The sequence below is a fragment of the Macaca mulatta genome, chromosome 5, assembly GCF_049350105.2.
Source record: "Macaca mulatta isolate MMU2019108-1 chromosome 5, T2T-MMU8v2.0, whole genome shotgun sequence".
In the NCBI taxonomy this organism is placed as follows: domain Eukaryota; kingdom Metazoa; phylum Chordata; class Mammalia; order Primates; family Cercopithecidae; genus Macaca; species Macaca mulatta.
The window spans coordinates 191,724,002-191,743,710 of NC_133410.1; the positions used below are offsets into that span (position 1 = coordinate 191,724,002).

The following is a 19,709-nucleotide window of genomic DNA, read 5'->3' on the forward strand; positions in this document are numbered from 1 at the left end:
CTACTGGTTCACTGCAGGTTGGCAGGAGGCCCTGCCCCGTGTTGCTCTCACCCAGGGCCCATGCTGATGGAGCCTCCCTCTGTGGTTCTTTGCTCTCCCTCCAGCAGGGGACAGAAATGCGCACCTCTCACACTGGCCTTGACAGGCTTCTGCCGGAAGTAAGGCACGTCTCTGCAACTCACCTGCCATGGGCCAGAGCAAGTTGCTCCTGCCCCTTAGGCCCTGGCTTCTAGGGCGCAAGGAAGCACCATCCATCATGCACCAGGAAGGAGGGAAAGCGGGTAACCACTGCCTGTATAACCAGGGTGTTCATCATTCTGTTTCTAACTATCCAGACGGTTTGCCAGTCAGTCCTTAGAAGAACAGCACAAGAATGCCCAGTACGGACATCTCTAGACTTAGAACTGGACCTTCAGGCATCTCTGACCCGGCAGAGCCGCCTCAATGATGAGCTGCAGGCACTGAGGGACTTGCGTCAGAAGCTGGAGGAACTGAAAGCTCAGGGAGAGACTGACCTTCCACCAGGCGTGCTGGAGGACGAGAGGTTCCAGAAGCTTCTGAAGCAAGCGGAGAAGCAGGTACACAGCTCAGGGTCTGTCATCTCGGAGGGGCTTACATCTTTTTTAAAGCATGCCACGTAGAAGGTACCCAACTTACGCTTCTTTTTTGCGCGTAAGTCTTTGGATGTTTTACTACAGCTTGGAACACATTTGGAACACATTTTTCCCACTGCTATAGGCCCTTTTCTTTTTTTTCCCAAACTGAAAATGTTGAAGGAACAAGGAAGCTGGGAAAGTGGGTGTGGCAGCAGGGGATGGGTGTGGCCAGTAAGAGTGAGGGCGTGGCCAAGGGGGAAGTGGTAAGTAGTCATAATTTCTCCTCCAGATTTTTCTCAATCTCAACGTAAGACTTGGCAAATAAATACAGTATAACTTTTGGCATAAGTGAGACATTTTGTTTGGATTTTCTATGGATGTCTTTTTAAGGTTCATTAACCACATCAGTTGTGAAATACATTGCTAATTTTAATGCTACTAAATTTTCACTTTCATTCTTAACTTAAAGAAAAATTACACTTTGTTTATTGACATTCTCCCTTACTTTTCACCCTACAAATAGCTATACCAAAAAAAGATGAAATCACTTATTACAAAAGAGTATTTTTGGCCGGGTGCAGTGGCTCACGCCTGTAATCCCAGCACTTTGGGAGGCTGAGGCGGGTGGATCATGAGGTTAGTTCAAGACCATCCTGGCCACGATGCTGAAACCTAGTCTCTACTAAAAATACAAAAAAATTAGCTGGGCGTGGGCACACACCTGTAATCCCAGCTATTCAGGAGGCTGAGACAGAGAATTTCTTAAACCTGGGAGGCAGAGGGTGCAGTGAGCTGAGATCACACCACTGCACTTCAGCCTGGGCGACAGAGTGAGACTCTGTCTCAAAAAAACAACAAAAAAAACACAAGAGTGTTTTTAAAGAAACTATTTCCATTATTTTGACACCTAAATATAACTGAAATTTTCAAGAATCTGCATACATATGAAATTGATTGACTTTCTCGAGAGTAGAATTTATATTTTGGTTTAAAAGTGTGTATTCATATCCATATGTAGTAGCAAATAGAATTTTCCATATAGCTGAAATACTAGTATTACAAATGTCAAAACGTTTTCTTTCAGTCCCTTTGGATGGGAATATAAAATAGATTAGACACTTCCTGAAACTAACAGAAAATGTTATCTATGATATAAACTGCTATTTTTGACCCAGAGTTGTTATTTGATCATGTCGTGTATAGTACTATCAGGAAAGTTTGAATCGTTCAGCTGACTGGAGCTACTGATCCTAGATGGAACTCAGAAACTAAATGAATGAATTTCAAGAATCAAACTGACACCAGTAATCTTTAAAGAAACTTTAAGCAACAAAACGTATTTCATATCTGTATCTTATCCCACCTGATAGAAGGAAACCTTCACATTCAGTAGGACTTCAGTGTTTGCTTAATGTGAAGTTCAATGGTAGGCCTTACATTTGCCACAGCAGTGGATACCGGATAATTAGACACTGCCCTGGTTTCATAAAGGAGATGAGCCAGACACTCCAGGTCCATGAGAGCAGTGCTTCCTGGAGAGGTCATGAGAGGTTTCATGGAGGAGGTGGCACTTGAACTGGCTTTTAAAGTGGGAAGTGGAGCTTCATAGGGGTGAGAGGCCCAGGACTGTCCATTAATAAAGGTCCAGATGGGCTCCAGACAGTGGAGGGCTGTGGGCAGGAGCCTGCAGGAGAGTAGAGTCACAGCATGTGGAAGGTAGTCTTATGAAATAGAAGATTGAATTTTAAGCAGAAATGACCTGCGCTTATGTTTGTAACCTCAGTAACCATCATTTTTACTCTCGAGTTTTTAACTCAACATTAGCAGTAATTTCAAACTCTTGGTTGACTTTGACCCACTTTAATGTCATGGAGAAGCATCACAGTCTTTGACTCTTTTGAGTCAGAGCCTTCGAAAGCTGAATTGGAGTTTGACAACTATAGATGCAAACAGAACTTTGTGTCTTTGGTTGGTTGGTCGTTTCTAGTGTGTCATGATATGAAATTCTCAATCTCCAGGTATCAATAATTACTAAAACTATGGGACTTAAGTTTTTTACTTAATATTATCATGCAAAGGTTCATCCATAAATTGCTTGTTACTGTATTTCATTTTTCTTGACTTATCTAATCTCCATTACATAGAGAGAAGCTCAGTAGAGCAAAAAACAGAAGGAAAAACAGACAAAGCTCTGGCAAAATTAATGAAGACAATATACAAATAAAGAATATTATAAAAGTAATGAGGGACAGAACTACAGGTAATTGTGAGATTTAAAAAATAATTACAGCTGAGGTGGGAGAATCACTTGACCCCAGGAGTTGGAGACCAGCCTGGGCAATATAGGGAGACCTTGCCTCTACAAAAAAAGTTAAAAAAAAAAATTCACTAGGCATGGTAGCATGCACCAATTACTTGGTCCCAATTACTTGGAAGGCTGAGGTGGGAGGATCACTTTAGCCCAGGAGGTAGAGGCTGCAGTGAGTTGTGATTGCACCACTGCACTCCAGCCTAGATGACAGGGTGATACCCTATCAATCAGTTATGAAAAATGAAAAAATAAATGCATACACACACACACACACACACACACACACACACACACACACGTACTCCCGGTGCTTTGGGAGACCAGAGTGGGAGGACAGCTTGAGGCCAAGAGTTTGAAACCAGCCTGAGTGACATAACAAGATCCCATGGGGGAAAAAAAAGTTAAGTTAGCTGAGCATGGTGGCATATACCTATATAGTCTTGGCTATTCTGGTGACTGAGGCAAGAGGATCACCAGAGGTTTGAGGTTGAAGTGAGCTGTGATCACCCCACTGAACTTTAGCCTGAGTGACAGGAAAAAATAATTGAATATTATCAAAAGTATATGCCTACAATTTGGACATACGTCTAGGAAAATATACTAGAATGGATGTTTGGAAAGAATAAAAAGGATGGAAAATCCTATAGCTCTTTTAAAAAAGTAGAAGTAGTGATTAAAAATCTATCCACAAAGAAAATATAAGTTCTGGATGCTTTATAAGCAAATTCCACCACACTTTCAAAGAAGAAATTATCTCAATTTTATACAAACTCTATCAGGCACTAGAAAAAGAGGGAACACTTCCACAACTAATTTTATGTAATCAACATCCCTAAAGCCAACACTAGACAAAGATACTATCAAAAGGAAAATCACAGGCCAGGCCAGTTTCATTTATGAATGTAGATGCCAGAATCCTGACTAAAAAATGTTAGTAAATAGAATCTAACACTGTATTAAAAAGATAATACATGTTGACCATGTTGAATTGTACAAAAGTTTTCTTTGGTTTGGTTTGGTTTGGTTTTTTGAGACGGTGTTTTGCTCTGTTACCGAGGCTGGAGTACAGTGGCATGGTCTTGGCTCACTGCAACCTCTGCCTCCCGGGTTCAAGCGATTCTCCTGCCTCAGCTTCCCAAGTAGCTGGGGCTACAGGTGTGCACCACCACACTAAGCTAATTTTTGTAGTTTTAATAGAGACAGGATTTTGCCATGTTGGCCAGGCTGGTCTCAAACTCCTGACCTCAGGTGATCCACCCGTGTCAGCTTCCCAAAGTGCTGGGATTACAGGCATAAGTCACTGCGCCTGGCAGGTTTTTTAATATTGGAAAACAATGAATTAAAAAAATATATGTTGACCCTGTCGAAATGTCTAAGAATATTTTTAATGCTAGGAAATTTATTTATATAATTCATTACTTTAACAGATTAAGGAGAAAAATCATTTGGCCAACTCAGTAGATTCAGAAAAATATTAAGAAAAGTCAGTGTTCCTTCATGTTTAAAAATCCCGGTAAGTTAGAGACAGGAACTTCCTCAACTTGATAAAGAATAACTTAAAGTAAATATGATCATAAATAGATAAACATTAGAATCATTTTCTTTAAAATCAAACACAAGGCATTCACTATCCTTCTGTTCAACATTGTGTTAGGAGTTCCTAAACAGTGCCATAAGGCAAGAAAAAAAGTAGAAGTGAAAAGATTGGAAAGAAATAAAGCTGCCATTATTTACAGGTGACATTGCATACATTAAAAATTTGTAAGTTATTACAAATAGTAGGAGTTTAGCAAGATGGGTGAGTAGAATGATATCCAAAAGTCTGTTGCATTTCTTTACACCAACCAGAAACACCTAGAACATTTAATTAAGATAATTACAACAGTATCAAAGAATATCAAATATCAATAAATTTAACAAAAATAAACAGTACAGTATAAAGAAAATTACAAAACCTACTGAGAATTAATGTAAAAGCAAATTCATGGAGAATTTATTACATCCATGTAGAGCAGGGGTCAGTAAGCTTTTCCTATAAATGACCATATATTACATATTATATCAAATTATACTACAATATAATGTAACTGTATTATAACTAAATATTAACAATGTTAAATATTCTGGGTTCTCTGGGCCATATGGTCCCTGTTGCCGCTATTCAGCTCTGCCATAGATAAAATGTAATTAAATGATGTATTTGCGTTCCAATAAAACTTTATTTACAAAAAGAGGCGGCAGGCCGTAGTGTGCCAATTGCTGATACAGAGGAAGAATTAACACTGTGGAGACGGCCAGTTCTTCCTAAAATGTGCCACAGAGTCAATGTAATGCCAAGCAGAATACGCACATGGTTCTTCATGGATACTGATGCAGTTAATGAAAACGTAAAGGTCAAAGAATAGCCAAGGTATTTTGGAAAAGAATAACAAGGAGAGGGACTTGCCCTACGAATTTATTAAACTGCTAAAATAGCAGGAATTTGTGGAGGAATTAAGAGATTGGTCATGGCATGAATACAGAGCTCAGAAGCAGACATGTCTGTATGGAGCGTTTCTGTGTGATGAGGATGGTATCTGTGTGGAGCACTGATGTGTGATACATAAGTAATAGGGGAACCGTGCAGTTTCTAGAGTGTTCTCTGGAAAGACAGTGTGGCAGTAGTGTAACTGACCATGGCTAGAGCCAGAGGCTCCTTCCCAGTCCCCAGCGCCAGACATTTTCTCATGAGATAAAGTGAGAGAGACTCTGGCAGATCCAAAGAGTAAGCTAATACTGATTGAAAAAGAAGATCAAGACCTTCTTAAAGTAAAAGTATCATAAATATATTTTCCTGAGTGGTTTTTTTTTTTTTTTAATTGTGTTTCATTGTAGAATTCTGCTAAGATTCTTACTGTTGTTGAGGGATGATTCAAGGTTTGGGGACTGATAGGGTGACCTTTGTTTTCCTTCTACACTAAAGAAATCTTTGCATTTGCTCTAAGTAAAGTAGATATAAAGTAGAAGGAGTCTGGAACCCAACAACCCAAGGAAATCATCAGGGCAGACACGTTGCTCAGAGTCTCTGAAAATTGGCAGTCAAGTCAGAGTTGATATTTGAGGCACACATGTTCATTTTAATGATTTGTCCCTGAATGAGCCAGTCAAGAATGTGTGTTTGTTTCCAACTGGAAAAAAAATTAAGAAGGAGTTCCTTGGGAAACTTGAGCAGACATATTTTCTGTAAAAGCACAAACACACCTCCTAATGCAAATCCTTCCTCTCCAACTCCTATGCTGCCTTCGACCTAGAGTGTCAACTCCCCAGGGAAGCAGTGAGGCTACTTTTGCTTCTTTGGTATTACAGTGCCTTAGTAGATGTTCCATCCAACCTTGGCAGAAGTCTCCTTTGCCTCATTCAAGCTGCTCATCTTGTTGACCAGCCGTGATTTTAGCCCTCTTTGAGTTTTGCTTGCCTCCTGCTCACCACTAGCATAGAGGATTTCACCCTGGGGCTTAGTGGTGAATAGAACAATACAGCCTGAAAACGTGATGAGAATCTGACTGGTGCACACTGTTTGTGGCCTTAGCGTAGCTTGGCCATGTGAGGGCCTCTGCCTTGTCCTCAGAGAGCCCTTGGTCCAGTTGTGCCTTGGTGACGCTGGGACCAAGTTTCAGGAATATCAGGGTCTATGGATATTATCAGATCAAATCAGTATCTCTTAGAGACCTTATATACAACACAGTTTTGAAATCAACCCTCAACGCTTTTGACAGACTGTTCTGAAACAGTTTTCTGCTGTTTTTGTTCCCACCATCTCATACGATGTTCACAGCCGTGATCTAGGAAAAGAATGACAGTGCGAGGGGAAAAGTGCCCAATTCATTCTTCCTGGGGTGCCAAGATCCCTGACACCCCTTGTTTGTTTGTTTTCATCCCTATCATACCGACCTATCATTCTGTTCTCAGTGACAGAAATAATGATAGGAATGTGAGGCATGCTTCTCAGACACATTATAAAGTTGAACTAAATTACCTTGTAAATGACCTCTTTTGGAGCTGTCATCTCTCTCATTCAGTGCAACCATGTGTGTGACACGGGTGGTATTTTTCACTTTCATCTCCTAATTGTCAGCATTTAGTTATTCCTATTGCAGGGCATCGCCTAAAAATGATGCTGGCTAACATACCTGACGGGTGCCGTCCCTTCCTGTGCCTGCCTCAGAGCCAGTGTCTTCATAAAGGTGCTGCCATCGCTGTGTGAGGGTTTTGATTCTTTAACATGTCAACACAACCCAACATACTTGAGTACAAAGCCGGGTGGACTTGGCCTTGCCAGTAGAGGTAACATTAATGCCACATTGGATGTATTTTGCTCACAAAACAGGCCTTCTGTTACCCACGTGGCAGTACTCTCTTAGATGGTGTGAAAACTGGTCGCTGGGCTCAGAACAACCCAGGATTAATCTGAAGATCATGGGACTGTTCAATTTGGATCAAGAGTGCAAACATTTGAGAGAGCCAGGATCTCCTTTGTTTTGCCCAGTGAAGGATACAAGCAGGCCTTGTTCCATTGGGAAACTGTCTGAAAAAGAATGACACTTTAGAACTCTCCTTTGTAAAATAGTGCTTTATTTTATATTAGTTTACAGTTGTTTAATCAGTAAATGATACCTGTGCATAATTCTGGCCTCATAATACGTTTCTGATGATGATTAAAATCATCTTCACATAGGTTGCATTGATGATTTTGCTTAGAAATTATTCTTAAGGCCTGGCGTGGAGGCTCACGCCTGTAATCCCAGCACTTTGGGAGGCCGAGGCAGGTGAATCAGGAGATCGAGACCATCCTAGCTAACACGGTGAAACCCCCTCTCTACTAAAAACACAAAAAAATTAGCCGAGCATGGTGGCGGGCACCTGTAGTCCCAGCTACTCGGGAAGCTGAGGCAGGAGAATGGCATGAACCCAGGAGGCGGAGCTTGCAGCGAGCCGAGATTACGCCACTGCACTCCAGCCTTGGTGACAGAGCAAGACTCTGTCTCAAAAAAAAAAAAAAAAAAAAGGAATTATTTCTTAATAGAAGAGTCTTTTTGAGACAGGTCCTCTCTCTGTTACCCAGGCTGGAGTGCAGTAGTGTGACCACAGCCCACTACAGCCTCGACCTCCCAGGTTCAAGCAGTCCTTCCACCTCAGTGGTTGGGACTACAGGCACACATCACCACACTCAGCTAATTTTTTTTGTTTTTTGTTTTTTTTGTAGAAACCAGGTTTCACTGTATTGCCCAGGCTGGTCTCGAACTCCTGGGCTCAAGCAAGCCTCCCTCCTTGGCCTCCCAAAGTGCTGGGATTGCAGGTGTGAGCCACCATAGCTAGCCTAGAGGATTTCTGATCTTTATTATCTGATGAACCAGTACTTAGTTGGTTTTAAAATTAGTTTGCATACCAGGATAAATGAGGGAAAAGAAGATCCCAAGGATCTTTCTCTTATGATCATGGTAGAGCCTGAGATAAACACTTTTTTTTTTGACTTGGAGATTCACTCTTGTCATCCGGGGTGAAGTGCAGTGGCACAATCTCAGCTCACTGCAACCTCCACCTCCCGGGTTCAAGCAATTTTTCCACGTCAGCCTCCCAAGTAGCTGGGACTACAGGTGCGCACCACCACTCCCAGCTAATTTTGTATTTTTAGAAGAGATGGAGTTTCACTATGTTGGCCAGGCTGGTCTTGAACTCCTCACCTCAGGTGATCTGCCTACCTTGGCCTCCCAAAGTGCTGGGATTATAGGTGTGAGCCATCGCGCCCGGCCTGGGATAAACACTTCTGTTCTACTGCTTCACCAAGAGGGTGCAGCCCGGGGAGCTGAAGAGAGACAACGGAGGAGATGGCCACTAGTGTGCTGCCTGCTTGCTCCCTTGGGACCAGCACCCACAGGCCATGCTAACCACATCTCACAGTCATCCCTCAGAGGAGAAATGAGGAAGAATCGTTCTACCCATGTGCACATATGACTGCCAGACAATCTCATGGCACACGTTGGCTTCAACAGAAAAGCCATGGCAGGGACCAGAGAAAGGACATAAGGGGAGACACTAGTTGTACCCTCCTGAAGTCCACCAGACCCCTCAGAGAGTTGATGACTGCAAGGGCATTGGGAAAGGTCAAGAGGATTTGAGCTGACATGTTAGAGGTCTCTTATTCAGAATGAGAATGTGAATGAGAATGTGTTTTCTAGTTCTTGTCAAGAAAATTTCAGCTTAACAAAACGTGAAGATACATCTAAAAAATTAAGGGCTAGTAAAAGCTGACAGTCTTAATAATTGTATTCAGCTTTCTCCATGCCATTGCTATTGTTTTTCTAGATCACTACTGTGAACATCTTGGGGATGCCATTAACAGTTCAGTATAAAACTCCTTTGTCAGAGGAGTTGAACCTCATATACAAAATGCTGTCTTTTTATACACATGATAGGGCCAAAGCTCTTTGGCTAGCCTGATGTTACCCAGGGAAAGAGCCATTGGTATATACCTGAGGTCCCTGTTTAGGGTCCAAGTGAAAAGAGACTGTAACAGCAAGGCCAGGAGACCGATGAGTGCTTGTGGCGACAGAGTCAGATCTTCTTGGATGCTGTTGTGGCTTTGCTTTCTCATTACCCTTCCCCGTTGCTTTCCTTTACAACTCCTTTCTTCTTCCCAAAAAAAATAGGTAAATGAAAACAAACCAGCCTTATAAAAATATGCATACCTGTGGCTTATGTTTTTCCCATGCACTAATAGGATTTTATGTACTTATATATGAATTAAGAGGATCGAAGTGGATAGCCACCAGGATCCCTTCTAGTTACAGAATTTTGTGATCTATTTGAAATCAAGCCTAATGTGCTTTCAGTATAAATAGGGATTCAGAGAGATTTGTGGAAATTGAAGTCCGCATGGCCTAAGGGAACTAAACCTTGAGGGTACATGTGGCACTTTGATAATTCTGAAGTCCCGGGTGAAATGTGATTCCTGGAAGCTTTTTCGTATCAGGATACTCAGAGTGCAGTCTTACACAGGTTATGCAGAGCGGATTTTTTATCACACTGGAAGAAACTATGCTGTCTTAGTCCATTTTGTGCTGTTATAACAAAATGCCACAGACTGGGTAATTTATAAAGAACATAAATTTATTTCTCACAGTTCGGGAGGCTGGAAAGTCCAAGATCCAGAGGCTGCAGCTGGCAAGGGCCTTCTTGCTGTGGTATCCCATGGTGGAGGGTAGGAGGCAGGAGAGAGATCCCACTCCCAAAAAAGCCCTTTGATTGGGGCATTAAACCCACACATGAGGGCGGAGCCCTCAGGCCTGCTCACCTCTCAAAGGTGCCACCTTTCAATACCGTTACAATGGCAATTGAATTTCAGCATGAGTTTTGGAGAGACAAACATTCAACCCGTAGCGGATGCCAAGCCCGCTGCCCCTCCATTTTTGCTTCCTTCTACTACTGGCAGTTTCACATCAAGCAACAGTGAAAAAAGCTCACAAAACAAGGTGCATTTATCCTGCTTTCAAAATGATTTGATTCTCCCTAGTGCAGAGGGTTTTTATCGTTATTTTTACCAACTCTGTGGATATAAACTGTTTGAGTTGTGTACCTTTCTCACCACTGAAATTTGCAAAAACCAGTTTTGTGAAAATACAAACTTTCCATTGTGTGCCTTTCATTATAGCCACAGAAACTCATGATAACCATTGACTTCCCTCACCTGCTTCCTCCTCACTTCCACAGCCATTTGTTAACATACACATGGGTACACCAGCACCTGCACACACACACACACACACACACACTAACTCTGCCACGCTCACACATTGCCCTTTCATCTCCATCATTTCCCTGTGGTACTGGGGATTTGTGAGGTTTTCAGCAAGATGACCATAAAGTGCCTAACGATGAGCAACGAGTCTGCCAGTTGCCATAAAAAATATGGCTCCTAGAAAAGCAGTTAATCAAAGCCAGCAGCAGATCCTGGATCTGCCTCCCTTGTCAGCGAAAACTGTCAGGTCTCAGGGTCACACTCCATAACCTTCCTCCTTTGTGATCCAAAGTCTGTTTTGTAGTTCAGAATAAAAAACAGAATCTTATTTAGTATCCTCGTGTATTGTAAAACCCCCTTAGGAAGCAGAGCAAGAAGCTCAGGACTGTAAATTAAGACCGGATGGTGCTTTCTATTCCATTAGGCTTCTTAACACAACTATGAATAAATCACTGGACCTCTCTGCAGGTTGGGCTCCCATCATGTAAACTGGAGGTGAATCACCCCTTCTGGAGTCCGCAGCGTACGAAGTGTCTCCCAGGCCTCGTGAGCCAGGCGTCTTATCGTGACTCCTTGGGGTGAGGGGCAGAGCATGCCGAGAGAGGACTGGGCTTCTTCCAGAGGAGCCTCATGGTCCTTACAAAGCAGGAATTTCTTTCTTTCTTTTTTTTTTTTTCCCCATAGAGTGTTTCCCTGTCAAAATGCCAAAATTCTGGTGCTAGACTACAGAACTGCTAGACTTTTTGTAAAGCTTAAAATAATGCAAATGTTAACACTCTTAAAAGTTAGATCTGTTTTAAAAATTATGCCAAATATATTAATACACTGCATTCAACAAAATCTTAATGATTACAGTAAAGTATTCAGCAATGAGATTTAACTGCCTACAAAATGTGGTATTGATCATTAGCAGCTGATAATCATTCTATATGTTTTGCCACCTAATTTTTGGAGAAGGATATAGGTATAGATACAGATATAAATATAAAAACATAGAGACAAATACAGTCTTCAGTAAAGTATATTTTTATTCAGCAGGGAAGGAAATATCTTCCTATGTTGCCTGGTCAGCTTTATTTTTTTGTAAGACAAAGGCAAGTTTCAAAGTAATTTTGTAGTCACCATAGAAATGCTGGAAGTTGAAAATGTCAGCAGCCATTACACTACTTAGAGGGACTGCCAAAAGAGTTCTCTGCAAGGGGTAGGATAGACCTCTGCATTCCATTCACGTGGAAGGTGGCAAAGACGGAACAGGAGCCTGTGAGCCTGTCCTATTTCCTATCGGATAAAATCACTTCTAGGTAAGAAAAGTAGGTTAGATTTTCTTACCTTACCTATGCATGATTCAGTTCCTTCCCTGTCTTTTCCTGATATGTCTCTTGTTAAATCAGTCAACAGATGTCTGTTTTAAGAGTGATTTTTTTTCTTATGGTATTTCACAAAGAATTTGAATAGCAGCAAAATTTTTAGTCTATTTACTAATTTAGTAATTTGATATACCATAGCAAGGTAGAAGTCATTTCTCAGTGTGTACTAAGTCAACAGTTCCTTATCTGGGACCTAATGAAAAATTACCCATTTAATAAAGATAGGACTTCACAAAGTAACTATCACATTTGTCACCCTTGTATTTGAATCACATAAATTCACAAGCTCCAACTGGCCACTAAATTATCTCATCAATTACAAAGTAATCAAGAGACAACTGTTACTTAACAAATATAGGCTGCTTTTATAGACAAAATCTTTCAAAACAGGGTGAGGAAATGGGGGGGCAGTAAAAAAATACCTGGAAAAAGACACTGTGTGATGGAAAAAAATCAAAACTTATTGCAGTAGATGATTATTAGCAAAGTACTAAGGATGCCCCATTGTGGGTTATTTAGCTTTCCATAAAGTAGTTTCAGTATAATTTACTCTTTATAAGTATTTGCTGAATAAAGAGTTTTTGTAAAATCTCATCTTTCCTCAAAGTGCCACAGTATTTTTATTTGCAAATTTAAAGTGAGTTTAGGATATTTTTGCTTTGAGAATATTTTAATTTTTTTTAAATGTTTAAGTAACACATGGTTATTAAAACAAATTCAGGTGATGCAGAACTATATAAAGCAGAAACTAGAAGTCCTTCTTGGAGTTGTACTTCCCAGAGGTTACCACTGTTGACAATTTGGTGTATGTCCTTCCAGCTATTTTTTATGCAATGTGTGTGCGTTAGTGTTATTTGAAAGAGTTATACAAAAATGGGGTCATAAAGATAGATTGTTCTGAAATTTGCTTCTTTCCCTCACTTAATTCGAATAGTATGTGATGAATAGCTTTCCATATTAGTAAATGTTACTGTAACTCATTATTTTAATACATTCATTTGTATAGCTATATCACAGTTATTTAATTATTCTAATAACAATTTCCCAAATGTTCTATTATAAACAATGTGGAAACACACACTTTTATGCATATTTTTTGCACCTTTCTGGTCACACTCGTATTCCTAAAGCATAAATTCTTAGTAAGAGAATTGCTGATAGTATCAGTTTGGCTGTGAAACATAGTCAAAGATCTTGTCTTTGTCATGTTTCTTAAGCCCGAAGACCTTGTTTGATTTCCTGGCCTTAAAGGTGTCTGAAACATGGATGCACGTGGGATGACAAGGTCCTTAATTGCCCTTTTTGCCAGCACCAGTCTTATTTCCTTCTGTTGTTTCTAACTGCTTAGGTTATAACGGAAGCAGTTGGCTTTTCAAGTCTGGAAGGATCCCAATTATGGGGCTGTCCATCAACTTAGATTGCAGGCGCGGGCTGCCCACCACCTTTAGACCTCTACCTAAGCTGTTTTCTCTTCCACCTCTGTGTGTCAGCTGCATGGTTCTGGCCTGAGTTGGTGTCGATCTCTCTCTGTCTCTGTCAGGCACAGCAAGAAGCAGCTTCTCAAACCACTGCTGGTTCGCTTGTTTCCCCAACATCCCCGGTGAGAACTGGGAGGGAAAGTGAACAGAAAAGTTACCATGTATTCACACCAGAGATTTTGCTCAGAATATGCCTTCTCCTAAAGCAGCTTTCCAAAACATTGACAGAAGTCAACTCACTTATTTATAAGGCCTCACTGTCCCTCAAGACACAAATCAACTAAATTAAATTAGATTTGTTTGTCTGTCAGATAGCAGCTGGGTGCAGTGGCTCATGCCTGTAATCCCAGCACTGTGGGAGGCTGAGGCAGGCAGATCACTTGAGGTCAGGAGTTCAAGACCAGCCTGGCCAACATGGTGAAACCCCATTTCTACTAAAGATATAAAACTTAGCTGGGCATGGTGGCAGGCGCCTGTAGTCCTAGCTATTCTGGAGGCAGAGGCAGGAGAATTGCTTGAGCCCAGGAGGTGGGGAGGTTGCAGTGAGCTGAGATCTTGCCATTGCACTCCAGCCTGGGTGACAGAGCGAGATTCCCTCTCAAAAAACAAAAACAAACAAACAAAAAAAAGGATTTGTGTATCTGTCAGATGGAGATAACAACTGTTTTTAAGTATGTATTGGCAAGACTGATTTAAGACGAGACCACTCCCCCTCGTTAAGTGTATATGTATTATATAATGAAGTCTCCAGCCATTTGATTTAATTAATTCCTTTTGTAAGACAACGTTGCAAGTAACTTCTGCAAATATAGGCAGTTGTCAGAAATAAACTACTGGTTCAAAAATTGTATTGAGCACTTGAGCCTTTATGAATTATGTTAAACAGGCACATCCTTTGCCCTCCTGAAGCTTTTGGGCCCAGTATAAACATCTCAGCCACCAAGGCAAACCTTGAGCCATATCCTAAGTGAAAAACTAGGCAACCTCTTAGCTTACCTACAAGAGGGAGTCAGTGCCTTGGGTGAAGGACAGCAAATGGGGAACAGAGTCATCGTGGCCCCTTTACCCCATGACGACAGTCCTCACTGTGAATTACATAACTTTCTAATATGAATGTAGGAGGAGTAACAAGTCACACATTCATATTTAAGCCTTATTTTCTATTTCACAGTTTGTTTACATAGCTAAAGAATTGTCTTTTTAATACTTACTCATAAATAAACGTAAGTTTGGATTTTATATCAGGGAAGCTTTATTCAGTATTTTACAATATTAGGTGTTTTTAAAACTCAAAGTACAAATTAACACTAGTTTTTCCCTGATAATGGAGTAATATAAACAGTTACATGAATATACTGATGTAGGCTTATTGTGGAGAGTTTTTTAAACTATGTAATACATGCCTGCATTTATTTATCTCCAAATCTAATATAGCCACATGTTCACTTACCAAGATTTTTAAATGTCAAATCCCACTTGAATGAACACTGCAGCCTAGAAATAATTTAAATAGGTAATTGTAGAGGGTTCGTTAAGATAATTAAGCTGTAGCTACTAAGTGGAATGTTATGAAATCATTAAAAGTTACAGGCTTCTGGTTTCTGGTCCAATATATAAGCAGTTTGAAGTCTTCAATCTAACAGCAAGTAAAAAATTGAACAAAATGAAAAATCAATTCTTCTTAGATCAGTCAGAGAGGTGAGGTCATAGGGCAAACTACTATCCCCAAAATTGGAGAGACAGGCAAGCAGAACGAAGAATCACAACTTACTGGAGCAAGAATCTATGAGCAGTGACCTCTGCAGGAACCAATACTGGGGTAAGAAAACCTAAACTGTAATGAACATACTGCTGGAGGCTCACTACAGAGAAGTCTGAGAGTTAAAAACTGCAGGAGTACCCAGTCATGAGAAGTCGGGGGCTCTCCACGCTTGTGTTAGTTTTACTTCCAGGAGCTTGACTGGGTCCTCACGATGGATGTCGAAGAAAAGTCTTCTCCTGATTCTGGCAGAGGAAGGAAAAAGTAGCCAACTGAAACATACAAAAGCATTCTGTTCTTCTTAGCAAGGCCTGTCCTCAGGAGAAACTGTGTTCTCAGATAAAGGAAATACTCAACTCTAGCCCCCTCTAGTCTTCCATGTGGAAGAAGGGGAATACCCAACTCCAGCCCATCCTAGATACTCTGTTCCACCTTAGGAGGGGAAAGACTGAGAAGCACTTGTGAAGCTCATAGCCCCGGAGCACAGGCCTACTCAAAGACTGAAACCTGTTCACAGAGCTATAGAACACTTTCCTTCTTTACCCCCATCTTACCACCACAACACTAAAGGCTGTGTACCAGAATTTCTTTCACCTAGTATATTACGCCTGGGTTTGAACTGAAAATTACAAGGCATACTAACAGGCAAAAAACAGAGTTTAAAGAGGCAAAACAAGCATCAGAACCAGACTCACATATGGCAGGGATGCTGGACTTATCAGACCAGGAATTTAAAATAACTGTGATTAATATGCTAAGGGCTGTAAGGGAAAAAGTAGGCAATATGCAAGAACAGATGGACATCATAAGGAGAGAGATGGAAATTCTAAGCAAGAATCAAAAAGAAGTTCTAGAGATCAAAAACACTAACAGACATGAAAAATAACTTTGATGGGCTCACTAGTAGACTGGACATGACTAAAGAAAGAATATCTGAACTCTTGAGGATATGTCAATAGAAACTTCCAAAACTGCATAGCAAAGAAAAAAGAGACTGGATAAAAAAGAAGGAACAGAACATCCGAGAACTGTGGGATAACTACAGAAGATGTAGCATGTGTGTAATAGGAATACCAGAAGAAAGAGAAGGGAACAGAAGAAATATTGGAAGGAATAATGACTGAGACTTTCTCCGAATTAATGTCAAACATTAAACGACAGAGCCAGAAAGCTCATAAAACATCGAGCAAAATAAATATAGACACACAGAGAACATTACACCTAAGCATATCCAAACTGCAGAAAATTAAAAGATTTAAAAATTTTGAAAGAAGCCAGAGGGGAAAAAACTTCCTTATAGAAGAAGAAAGGTGAGTATTATATCTGACTTTTCCTGAGAAATCTTTGTACAAGCAAGAAGAGAGTGGGATGCAATAATTTAAATTGTTAAGAGGAAAAAGAAATCAACCTAGAATTCTGTACCCAAACACAAAATTATTCTTCAAAAGTGAAGGAGAAACAAATATTTTTTCAGACAAGCAAAAATTAAGGACATTTGTGCTCAGTAGACCTGCCTAGCAAGAAATGTTAAAAGTTCTTCAGAGAAAAGGAAAATGATATGTTAGCAACATGAATCTATATAAACAAAGGAAGAGTATTGAAAAGGAATAAATTAAGGTAAAATAAGATTTTTTTCTTATTCTTAATCACATAAATAATTTGTTCTGAGTAATAGCAACAGTGTAAGTTACATACACTTATGTGTGTGTATGTTTATGTATAAGTGAAATGAGTGGCAGCAATGATGCAAGGGAAAAGAGGGAAGAATGAGGGATATTTTGTTATTATAAGGACCTTGTACTACTCATGAAATGGTATAATGTTATTTGGAAGTAGATTTGGATAGTATAATACAAACTCCAGAGCAACCACTAGAAAAAGTAAGAGAGAATTATAAATGACATGCTAAGAAAGAAGAGAAAATTGACATTATATAAAGTCCTCAATTAAAACCACAAAAGGCAGTGAAAGAGTAGAAGACAAACATAGGAACAAACAACAAGGGCAGCAAATAGAAAACAGTAACAAATATGGTAGATATTATTCCAGCTATTTCATTAGTCACTGTAAACATCAGTGGTCTGAATACACCAATTAAAAAACAGTTTGTCAGAGTTGATCAAAAAAGAACCAACCGTATTTTGTATACAGGAAGCCCACTTTAAACATAAAACACATATAGACTGAAAGTAGACAATGCTAATACTAATCAAAAGTGGGAGTAGCTATATTCATTTCAGATGGAGCAGACTTCAGAGCAAGAAAAGTTATCCAGTTTAAAAAAAAAAGAGCATGACATAATGAATAATAAAGAGATTAATTATCCAAGAAGGGATAACAATTTGTTTTTGTTTGTTTGTTTTGGAGATGGAGTCTCGCTCTGTCACCCAGGCTCCCAGGTACAAGTGATTCTCCTACCTCAACCTTCTGAGTAGCTGGGATTACAGGCGCCCGCCACCACACGCAGTTAATTTTTGTATTTTAGTAGAGACGGGGTTTCGCCATGTTGGCTAGGCTGGTCTCAATCTCCTGACCTCTGATGATCCGCCTACCTCGGCCTCCCAAAGTGCTGGGATTACAGGCATGAGCCACTGTGCCCGACCAGGATAACAATTCTTAAATATCTGTGTGACTAACAGCACAAAATATATGAGGCAAAAAAAAAAAAAAAAATACAAAGAGAAGTGAATGAATTCATTATTATCATCTGTCAGAAATAAACAGACCCAGCAGGCAGAAAATCAGTAGACATAGTTGAACTCAATAGCACTATTACTTAACTGGATATAATTGACATCTATAGACTACTCATTTAATGACAACAGATGACACACTCTTCTTAAGCTCACTTGGAACATTCACCAAGATATAGACCACAGTCCAGGCCGTAAGATATATATTTACACTGTCTGCTTTTACCACAGTGGAATTAAACTAGAAATCAATAACAAAAGTAGCTGGAAAATTCCAAAATACTTGGAGATTAAACAGCATACTTCTAAATAACAAGTGGGTCAAAGGAGAAACCTTAAGAACAATTAAAAGATATTTTGAACCAAATGAAAAAACAATCAAAATTTGTAGGATTTTGGAGGACAGCCAGTGAGTCTGTGGACACTGCCCCAGAAGCAGGAACTATAGCATCCTCTTCTCTTGCACTTCTCATTACAACCAGTAAAGTCTGTTCCTGTCATAAGAAAAAAAAATCTGGGGGATGCAGCAAACACAGTGCTTAGCAAGAAATTTATGGCATTGAATGCATATACTAGAAAAAAGGAAAGAACTAAAATCAATCAACTAAGTTTGCATCTTAGGAAACTAGAAAAAAAAGAGCAAACTAAGGATAAGAAATCATAACCATTAGAACAGAAATGAATGGAATTAGAAACAGGAAGTCAGTAAGCTGTGTCTTTCAAATTATCAATAAAATTGGTAGACTGGGCTGAGCACAGTGGCTCACACCTGTAATCCCAGCACTTTGGGAGGCCGAGGCCGGGTGGATCACGAGGTCAGGAGTTCGAGGCCAGCCTGGCCAATATGGTGAAACCCCATCTCTACAAAAAATACAAAAATTAGCCAGGTGTGGTGGCATGCACTTGTAGTCCCAGCTACTTGGGAGGCTGAGGCAGGAGAATTACTGGAACCCAGGAGGGGGAGGTTGTGGTGAGCCAAGATCGTGCCACTGCACTCCAGCCCTGGGTGACAGAGCAAGACTCCATCTCAAAAAAAAAAAAAAAAAAAAAATTGGTAAACTGCTAACCAGGGTAAGGAAAAACGGAGAAGACACAAATTATATTACATCAGAAATGAAAAAGGAGACATCACTACAGGTCCTGTGAACATTAAAAGCATAATAAAGAAATACTGTGAACAACTCTATGCTCTCAACTCTGATAACCAAGATGAAATGGATCAATTCCTTGAAAGATAGTCTGCCAGGAAATAGTCTGAATGGACCTATCTATATTATAGAAATGGAATCAATAATAGCCTTCCCAAATAGAAAGCACCAGGCATAGATGGATTTACTAGTAGATTCTACCCAATTTTTTTTTTTTTTTTTTTTTTTTGAGACAGAGTCTTGCACTGTCGCCCAGGGTTGAGTGCAGTGGCATGATTTCAGCTCACTGCAACCTCCGCCTCCCAGGTTCAAGAGATTCTTATGCCTCAGCCTCCAAAGTAGCTGGAATTACAGGTGCCCACCACTACACCTGGCTAATTTTTGTATTTTTAGTAGAGATGGGGTTTCACCACATTGGCCAGGGTGGTCTCAAATGCGTGACCTCAGGTAGTCTGCCCACCTCGGCCTCCCAAAGTGCTGGGATTACAGGCATGAGCCACAGTGCCTGGCCTCTACCAAACATTTAAGGAAACAACTTTATCAATTCTCTGCAATCTCTTTTGGAGAACAGAAGCAAAGAGAA

General features: G+C 40.3%; 2 protein-coding genes across 7 annotated transcripts in view; one reads left to right on the forward strand and one right to left on the reverse strand.

Moving 5' to 3' along the window:
• Positions 1–19,709, reverse strand: part of DCTD (dCMP deaminase) — a 500,232-nt gene that overhangs the window by 391,965 nt on the left and 88,558 nt on the right. The gene's annotated exons all lie outside the window — the stretch shown is intronic.
• The window catches only part of WWC2 (WW and C2 domain containing 2), a 218,253-nt gene that overhangs the window by 188,000 nt on the left and 10,544 nt on the right, over positions 1–19,709 (forward strand). For all 6 annotated transcript variants that reach the window (XM_078002451.1, XM_078002452.1, XM_028848907.2 and 3 more), the window contains one exon: positions 336–578. In XM_078002451.1, coding sequence (XP_077858577.1) covers positions 336–578 — 243 coding nt within the window. The remainder of the gene's footprint in view (positions 1–335; positions 579–19,709) is intronic.